This window comes from Antechinus flavipes, chromosome 2, assembly GCF_016432865.1.
Source record: "Antechinus flavipes isolate AdamAnt ecotype Samford, QLD, Australia chromosome 2, AdamAnt_v2, whole genome shotgun sequence".
NCBI lineage: Eukaryota > Metazoa > Chordata > Mammalia > Dasyuromorphia > Dasyuridae > Antechinus > Antechinus flavipes.
Genome location: NC_067399.1, coordinates 39,684,968 through 39,694,736, shown reverse-complemented (window position 1 = coordinate 39,694,736; position 9,769 = coordinate 39,684,968). Strand labels below are relative to the sequence as shown.

General features: G+C 40.7%; 1 protein-coding gene across 2 annotated transcripts in view; it reads right to left on the bottom strand.

Moving 5' to 3' along the window:
* Nucleotides 1-3,514: 3,514 nt before the first annotated feature.
* Nucleotides 3,515-9,769, bottom strand: part of UBE2D4 (ubiquitin conjugating enzyme E2 D4 (putative)) — a 38,378-nt gene continuing 32,123 nt past the window's right edge. For both annotated transcript variants that reach the window (XM_051974529.1, XM_051974530.1), the window contains one exon: nucleotides 3,515-9,301. In XM_051974529.1, coding sequence (XP_051830489.1) covers nucleotides 9,256-9,301 — 46 coding nt within the window. In that variant the 3' untranslated portion in view covers nucleotides 3,515-9,255. The remainder of the gene's footprint in view (nucleotides 9,302-9,769) is intronic.

Genomic DNA, 9,769 nt, shown 5'->3' with positions numbered 1-9,769 from the left:
TGATTTTAGGCACATCAGAAATTACAAAGGTAATTAGTTAAGCCATTTATTCAGTGTTTTTAGGGTGTTCAAGACACTTTTCCCTCTAATAATGTGAGATAGGCAAGGGTAAGCATTATTATCCAATTTTATATCTGGGAAAGCTGCTCACAAAATGGCTTGAACTCAGTTGGTTCTTCTGAACCCAAGGCCAATGCTCAACTAAATTAAATGAAGCAGAAGTAGATGTTTTTTGCTTTTTTTGTTTTTTTTTTTTTTTCTGGAAGCTCCTTGCTGTCTCCATAAGCCAGTGAAAGCTGGAACAAGCAACAGAAGCAGAGATTGATTACTGAAACTTGGGTCTCTGCTATTAATTAAGCACAGCCTCCCTGGCCATCCTTTCAAGTATAGCTATTCCTAAATTCATTCCCCTCAGTTCATTGGTCAAATGGGGAATTGGATCACTCCTTGCTCTCCACTGCCACTTTCAGATTCGCCCCTTTCCTCCATTAACCCAGTAATCATTCCAACTTTGAAGTTCTTGCTATTCATATCTACCACTCAATCAAAATCCTAATAGCTGTTATCTACTAGACCCTCCACACCCAGTTCATCCCAAGACAATTTTCAATAAGTTAGGTACATGGCTCATAATTTTTCCTTCCTCCCCAACTCCTTCAACATATATAATGATTAAAAAAAAAAAAACATGTAGAATGATTCTCCCTTAAACACTAAACACTCAGTTGTACAATTTATTCTCATCCTATGAGCTAACTCCTTCACCCCTACCTTAGCCACATACATGGTCATATCTTTGATTTTGTCATTACCCATCAATGCATTATTTCCAGGTAAGTAATTGGTTCTAGAAGGCATAAGAAGTAAAAATTACAGGTACTGAATGTTTTCCATAAGGAGGACATCTTCAATCCACAGCCTAACCACATTTCCCCATCTGATATCCCAAAGAGACACGTGGGGCTTCCAACTGTGGAGAAACAAGTCAGTCCAGCCCAGCCTAGCTAAGACTCTCTTTTCTTTTTCTTTTAATTTTTAATAATAGCTTTTTATTTTCAAAATACATGCAAATATAATTTTTTATATTCACTCTTATAAAACCCTGTGTTCCAAATTTTTCTTCCTTCTTTCCCCCAAACCCTTTCTTCTAGACAACAAGTAATTCAATATAGGTTAAACACATACAATTCTTCAAAACATATTTCCACATTTATCATGCTGCACAAGAAAAATCAGATCAAAAAGGAGGGAAATAAGGGGAAAAAAGTGAACAACAACAAAAATGATGAAAATACTAAGCTGTGATCTGCTTTCAATTCCCAGGATCCTCTCTCTGAAGATGGTTCTCTCCATCACAAGTCTATTGGAACTGGCCTGAATCACCTCATTTTTGAAAAAAACCAAATCCATCACAGTTGATCATTACATAATCTTGTTGTGTACAATATTCTCTTGGTTCTGCTCACTTCACTTAGCATCAGCTCATGTAAGTCTCTCCAGGCCTTTCTGAAATCAGCTTGCTGATCAGATCTTAGAGCTCCTCCTCTCTTGACCCAACTCACTTTCTGAAAGGGACTGAACTTTATACTCTGCCGAGACCCAGAGCTTTCTTGAGTGGAGGGACCTGGATGTGGAGGTAGAAGCTTTGGTCCTGCATCCCCTTTCTTCCAGGACTTTGGCCACTGCCTGGAGCTTCCAAGAGTCCTGAATCCTCCATTGCTGCCTCTATCTGGGCTCCTACTGCTCCTGCTGAGCACAGGCATTCTATGTTCCTTCCAGTATTACTATTTTGGGAGCAAGGAGACTATATATGCAGCCACATCATTCTGCAGGAGCTGTCCCACAACCTGCTTTGCACAACTTCAGCATCATGGACTCCAACCTGAAGATCTTGTGCACCTTGGCTTTTGCTGGGGAGGAGCTGCCCACAGCTGAGGGCAGCAGCAGTACACCTAGCCAACCCCACATCCCTACTGCTCAACCAAGACAACTACCAAGTGAGACAAATGATGAGCAAGAGTCAAGGGCTGAAGTACTTTTTTTCTCACCAAATTCAAAGAGTTTCAAAAAAAAAAAAAGGAGTACTGAGGTACCACTCTATAAGAATTGGGAAACCCCCTTATCTGACCATAATCTATTGGCCTTTAATCTCTCCCTCTGCTTTCCCTTGCCAAAAATTCTACTACTCTTCATCCACCATGAGCTCCAATATGTTGACCCTTCAATTCCCTCCCAGGCCATTTTCCCTACACTAGCCCTCCGCCATCACCAGTTCACTGATTAGCCAGTTATGCTTCAGTCTTGGATAATTCCTCTTATCCACTGACTTGACTCCTACATTTATGCTGCTGAATGAAAGTAGAGAAAATCATGTGTCCTTTCTAGCTGAGTACATTACAAGTTTATGTTATACAACTTTGACTAGGTCCTCACCGTTTATACTTGGCAATCCTACATACTTCCCTTATTGACTCATTCACCACAGAGGTTTTTCCCTTCCCAAGTCTCTCCTGATACTCCTTCCCCAATCCTCTCAGTTGAGAACCTTGTCTCATATTTTACAGAGAAAAAAAAAAAAAAAACCAGATCATTCACTGTGAATTTCTCCATTCTTCCTCTTTTCCTATCATTCAGATGCCTTCTGACACTAAATCCTCCTTCACATCTGCTCCTCTGTGTATATGTCCATCTCCTCCAACAAATTGTTTTATCATCCTCAGTCTCCCTTATCTTCAATCTCTCCTCCATTATCCACTCCCTATCCATGTTTTGGTAGAATAAAGAAACTGCGTACTTACATCCAGACAAATGATTTATTTAACAATGCATTTAGTTGCAAAAACAAGCCCGATGGCTCTAATTGTTAGGAAGTTTTTCCTTGCATCAAACCTAAATTTTCTTCATTACAACTTTTGCCCATAACTCTTCTTTCTGACAGCTGGGCCAAACAGAACAAGTCTGTTTCTTCTTCCATTTAAGATCCCATGTCCCCTATATTGTCTCATCCTCAGAAGACATTGATTTAAGGCCCTTCACAATTTTGGTCTCCCTTCATCAATGTCCTTTCTAAATGTGGTACCCAGAACCAAATGGAGTGGAGTTTTTTCATCTTTACCAGAAATTTTTTCTTCCACGTGTCTTTTGTTAGCTCATTCTCATTTTAAAAATGTTAAACCCAATAAACTTTTTAGGATTTCACTTTCTCTAGCTAAATTTTCATTTGATTCCATAATTTTATAGTTTTGTTATAAGTATTAGGGAATTTTTTCTATATCTTCTCCCGTAGGTCTAAACCTACATTGCACATTTAATTTTCATTCTACTTTTCCTCAGAGGCTTTAAATTTAACTGGCAGAATCTGACCCTACTGGACCAATTCTGTTCTCTAAATTCTCTTGAATTAGTTGGCTCATACTCTAAAGATATCTTCAAGAGTTCTGATGGGGCAATAAAGGGGGAGTCACACAGACAGCATAAGAAAAGAGGCTGTTCTTAAAAGGCACAGCAAGACCAGTAAGAAAGGACCACTGTTTATTTAACTTATGCATCAACAGAAGATTCACAGTTAGCAATAAAGTCATATTTCAGCAGAATTCCGAGATGACATTTCCCTGCTCAAACCAACATGTGGCCACAGTATTGCAGAGGTTGGAGAGGTTTCAGACTCTGCTTTTCCTAGCTTAAAAAGGAATCCTGTCCATTCTACATGGTGCATGGCAAATGGCAAGTATGGTTTAGTAAATAGATACTTCACAATCTTGAGGAAAAAAAAAAAAGACAAACTCTTCACAGTAAGTGGGTGTTGTGGTTTGAACAGTAACAAGCACTGGATGGCAGTGGAGGGGGAAAATAAGGGAGGAAGGGTAGGGAAAAATGAGTGTGCTAGGCAACTGGAGGAGCCTCTAACAAGTCCAGAGTGAAAAAACCCAAGGGTTTCTCAGGTTTGATTGCAGTTCTATGCGATTACATATCATGGTGTGCTTTCTTCTGGGAGCGGCCATGACAAGCTGATCCAAGACAGCTTCAAGAGACAGCAGATTGAAGTTCTGTTAATAGAGTCCATCTGGGCTTCCAGGAAGGGACAGATCCCTCCAAAGAAGGGAAGAGGAAATATGGCATTTCTTGATGGCTCAGTCCTTTCTGCAGCCCAAAGGAAGGATGATCTCATCCCTACAACATAAGTCTTTCCAGTTTCTTGGAATTTTCACATAGTGCCCAAAGCCCAGGCAATGTGCACACATCTGCCCCAATTCCCTGGGGTACAGTCTTTAGATAGGAAGAGATCTAAAGAAAACGGAGGGTAGGCTGGTGACTCACACACACACAAACAGAAGCAAAATCACAAGGAGGATGGCAATTTCTGCAAATTGAGTTCAGTGGTAAGCTTGTTTTAGTCTGACATTTTATACTTTAACACAGAATAAACAACCTAATATCAGTATGTTCTTTAATGTGACCAATATACTCTGAATATATGACAAATTCAAGGACAACTACCTCTTAGCATTCCACAGGTTAAAAGAAAATACAGACTAAAGAAATGGCTCTCAACGATCTGTACTGGCTGACTCAGTTTGCATACTTTGGCCTGGCATGAAATAGTGCCAAGGCGTCCTAGGCTAAACTGATCTGCCCCACTATTTTCAGGGCTAGAAGGTACAATTCACAATGCCCTGAGAAAGATAGTTATTGCTCCATGATACACAGTCCAGAGACAGACACACACATTTGAGTCAGGCAGCCACTGATGGATTTTCTCTCTTTTCTTCCTACATGAACATAGCAGACCTTTACTTTTTTCCTTAGCTATGCCAAGGGAAGACAAGGGAATGGTGGCTAGAACCCTGAAGCTTCCTTCATCAAGCCCTTCCCCATTAAACCCAGAGACCTCTATCTTTCCCTACTCTCCAATATGAATCATTTATTCCAACAAGGACAGCTTTTCTTGATGATTCCCAAAGAAATCTTATTTCTCACTCTAAGTTTTGGCTTGGGCCAGGCCTCCAACCCCTCACCATACAGATAGATGCCTTCTACCGAGATTTAATTCAAGTCTCTACAAGGCTTTCGTCACACTGATCTCCAAATGATCCTGATTTTTTTTTTTTAACACTCATACTGCTTTATGTGCATATCTGAATTTCCAACTAACTAGACTGTAAACTCTTAGAGGGCTGGACTCTCTTTGATAGCCAGCCCTTTCCCTGGAGTAGCAACCAATGCTAATGCAAGCATTGGAGTTCTCAAAAAAGGTGGAATAAATCAGCACAGTTTCTAATGTGGTTTACTTGATAAATAGGCTCCTGGCTGTCTCATTCATGGCAGCTCAAGGTTAAATCTGTCTATTTTACTATGAACTGGTACTTTGTTCATTTGGGAGGGTAAGGAGGAGGTAGCACTTTCTTAGCCCAAGACTTCTTCAACTTTTTCCAATCACAATCCTTTTTTGCCCAAGAAATTATTATGCAATCCCAGGTATACAAATATATAAAGCAGGTATGTTTACTGATAATAAATGATAATTTCATAACCTCCACATTCAATTACACAACCCATAGTTTAAGAACCTTTGATTTAGCCAACATAAGCTTCTTGTTCTTAGTAGGTAAAGCTTAACTTTTCAGAGGGCAGCTGAGGCTCAGTAAACAGTGGAATACCGTTGGAGTGGTGAGGATCAATTACTTTTCAGGAAATCAAGGAAGCTATATGAAATGCATTCATTTCTCTGGTATGAATATTTCACAAACTCTCAGCGGGGTACTAGTTAAAACACTGATAGCCTTTCCTAGATCAAAATCAGGAAAACTTTGGGACTGAAGACAGGATACTGCCATGAAGGAGATAGCAGGTTCTCCACTAGCTGTCCCATTTCTTGAAGCTGACACCGAGGTAGGAGACACAAGCACACTCTAAGAGAGAAAATCTGGAGGAGGTCCGAGCTTAGGCTACAGGAAGCTTGAACCCCTTTGACCTCAGTGTTAATTGGTGACCTATACCCAGGGATGGATGAATTGCAATTTCTACTTTCTTCAGAGGGCACAGCTAGCACTTTCCCAGACCAGTGAGCTATGGCTTCCCCCCTTCTCTCCAGCATTACTAGGGAAGAAATACATCAAAACAACTAGAATGAGTCATAAAGAGAATGGGAGAATAGAGATCTATATCACCTTGTACCACCGCCCCCCTCCTAAATTCCACTGGCAACTGAGAGCCAGTGAGCATGGGAAGCAGCCAATGCGCCCCTCTGAGAAGGCTGGCATTGGCTTTTCAAAGAAATCCCTAAGAAAGTGTGATGAGGTAGCTTAGAACCAAGCTGTGCTGCTGCTTGCTCAGGGCAGCACAGCCTGGTGAAATGCCTCTCTGGTCAGACTGATCTGAAAAGCCACCTCCCTCTTCCTTCTCTGTCCTAACAGGAGGGTGTTTGCAAATTTCCCGAATTCACCATCTGTAAAATCCAAGGATGCCAAGATGACTCTCTCTGGCACCCAGAATTCCAAATGGCGAGGTCCTAGGAGAATGACAAGTCAGTCCACCTGGATTATAGATACTGATCACGCCTTTAGGAAAAGGAGGGGAAAAGCTGCAAAGCTGGCTATTCCATGGCAAACTTGGTTCTCTTCCTCTAGAAGGAGGTCCTAATGCACGGAGCTGGTGATTCAATCCATCTGGAAACAAAACCTCTTTACCCTTAGGAACAGGACACATTTTTCCCACACTGATTTTCTCGTCTGTCAAAGCAGGTTAGACCACATGATTTCTACAGTCTCGTCTAACCCTATACATAATGGCTTCTGTCCTTGAGAGACGACAGGTCTGATGACTTTACTAGGGAAAGAACCAGCTGGACTAGCTGGGGTAAAGATGACATGTTCACTGTGGCTTCAGCTCAGCACTCTCTGAACCTCCAGGGTCTAGTTTAGGCTTGTCAATAGCTTCCAGCAAAGACTGAGTAAAGATAGATGTTGGAGGAGGAGGAGGTAGAGGAAACAAGGATCTGATTTCCCTTGTTTTACTCCCATGGAACCTCCTCAGTAGAAGGAAGACTTAATTTAAAAAATCTGTTTGAACTGGTTAAAAAAACCTTTTTTTTTTAAGACTTTTTTTTAGTAGTCACTATGTTGTTAAGTCCATACTAGATAATTTCAAGCAAGCTCTCTTTGTTTGTAAAACTGGGACACTGGATCTCTTAAGATTTCTTCTCCCTCTTACATTCTGTGGTTCATTTTGGCTTCCGGTATAGTGGGTAGCACTGGACCTGCCCCTTTCTGGGTCTTCTTATCCCATCAGCAAAATGAGAATCAATTCTTTCTTTTCCTCTCACAATGTGCTACAAAAGTTGTCTCTGTAAAGTGCTTTGTGATCCTCAGATACAAGATGCAATGTAATCAGTGAGTGAACAAAGCACAAAGCCCCATGTCATTATTGCCACTTCATTCCTTATAGTGACTCACTCTATACTAACACCATAATAATAGTATGCTACACAATCTTTATACCTGATATTTTAAAATTTTTAATTTATTGGTTAGTTTAAAAAAGCCTGAAAAGGAGTAAAGAGACAAGAGGGTGCAAACTTCATTATGGCAAAAGTCAAAGGATTCAGAACACAAGAAATCCTAAGACAAGAAAACACTGATTTATGGCAATAGGAGACCAGTTGGACAGGGGCTGAAACATCCCAGCTGCTCCTCTCCTACAAGGAGCTGACCTTGGTGAGCTTCCTCTGCAAAATCTTTTGGCAATAAGGTAACGACCACTTCTGAGTCTCTGAACTAAGCCAATTTTTCAGAATAATAACTAGCTGCCTTCAAGTTCAAGGTCCAACAGATCCATCTTCTTTACCTTCTCTTTAAACCTGCAATTGCCTGATTGGATCATTGCTAGTTGCATAGTTTTTGGCTTCCATGTACTCTCCAAAACATTATTTTATTGTGGAGTACCCCAAGGAATGCAAAGCAGCTCTGAGAGCCAGGGGAGAACAGTGACAAGTAAATCATTATCTTGGAGTTTGAAAAAATGCATTTTGCTTCTCTTTGAGAAGTTTTAGCTAAGGTTAAAAAAAACAAACCCAATCTGCTCATTTTCTTGCTAGAATTCTCACAAAACTCTAAAGGCAACCAATGCCTTACTTCTTCATTTATTCCAATTCTAATAAAAATGTTTAAACCTGAAAGCTAATTGAGCCAAAATGCCCAATGAACCATTCCTGCTGAGATTTCTGAAGAACCTGTAGAGTTTTTCCAATTTTTTTCTTCTGAGTGAAAAGAGCAATGTGAACATAAAAATGGAGCCTCCCCTCTGGATAATTCAAGGATAATTTCAAAGGGAAAAATTACAAGTGTATTTACAAAAGAAGTCTCTTCCCCAAAAGGCCATCCTTACTTTTTTTAAATCTAACAAATGAAATGCTCTCCACCTTCTGACTTTCTCTTCTTTTGTTTGCAGAATCTCAGCATCGTCCATAATCTTCAAATGACATGATCCTCAATCTTACCAGATCTCATGATTTTTTTTTCCTGGTAATACTTTTAGTAAGAGTGGAGATGAAGTGTTTGGCCATTATGAATTGGTGCTTTGGATCTCCTGCTTCTCAATCTAAAAAGTGAGACTGTGATTACTACTGCATAAAAAGATTGGCCAATCCCACAGTCCTCCTTTATTTGGAGACATGGAAAAATCCAGCCACTCATTCATTTCACAGCAAAATCATTCCTAATCCCACGCAATGTCTTTGGGGTTGGGATTTCTCTTTGGATGGAGTTCTTCAGTAAATAGAAAACGAGGGGAAATCTTGTCTGGCTCTCTCTTGGGCACACCAGGCTAGTACTTGGTTCTAATAGGACAGTTTATCAGGAAGTTGCTCAGCTCCAGTTGTGCAGCGTGAAGGGCATAGCATACATCACCCTGAGGAAAGACTGAAGGAAGGAATGCGTGCATTTCTGCCATTCCAAGAGAAGGTCGAGGGAATCTGAGTGAAAGGTGGATTCCAGTTGAACCAGGCTAAAAATCAGTAAATGAAAATGCTACTGATTTTGGCATCAAAGGCATGAAGTTCTCAGAACCCAAATGGTTACAGGTGGTACCTCTATGTTGAGACAAAAGCAAAAAGGGAACCAGGGTCCGTTCACAGAGTAGGAGACTCTTTGCAAATGGCTCATGACATCAAGTAAACAGTGGACAACCCAGAGATTCCACTAAGAGACCATGCTGAAAGGTTAACTTCTTAGCCTGAAAAGAGTCTAGTCTTCATGGCATTTACATGGCATATTTCTGTGTCCATTCTCTGGCCAATCTGTTATACCTGGAAGAGAAAAAGCAGAAGTTCTCAATTCGACAGGAGAAGCAAACATGGAAACCACAAGGAAAACCCAGCTCTGCTTTTCCTACTTGTTGGCCGGGGGGCCCAGCCCAAGAAGCCATTTGTCACTTCCCCAAGGGGCCCCCAATCTATCTCATCTATCTCCTCATTCTCTTCCCCTTTTCTAGGGTGATAATAAATATGGGCAGTAGAAAAGGCCCAACCTGATGTTATAAGAGAATAATGAAAACTAACTTTAGATTCAAATAAGCAAGGCAAAAATAGTGGCCTGATCAAGCCCCAGAGAGTGACATGAGTGAGAAAAGAGAGCAAAAAGACTAGTTTATATCAGGGAATCCCAGTTTGAGCAGCAGAAAGTTCTGGGATTTTCCCCATGGGACTTAGGAGAAACTTCACTTGGTAAATTATTTTTCTCATTCAAAGGGAGCCTGACATTTATCAGTAAGGAAT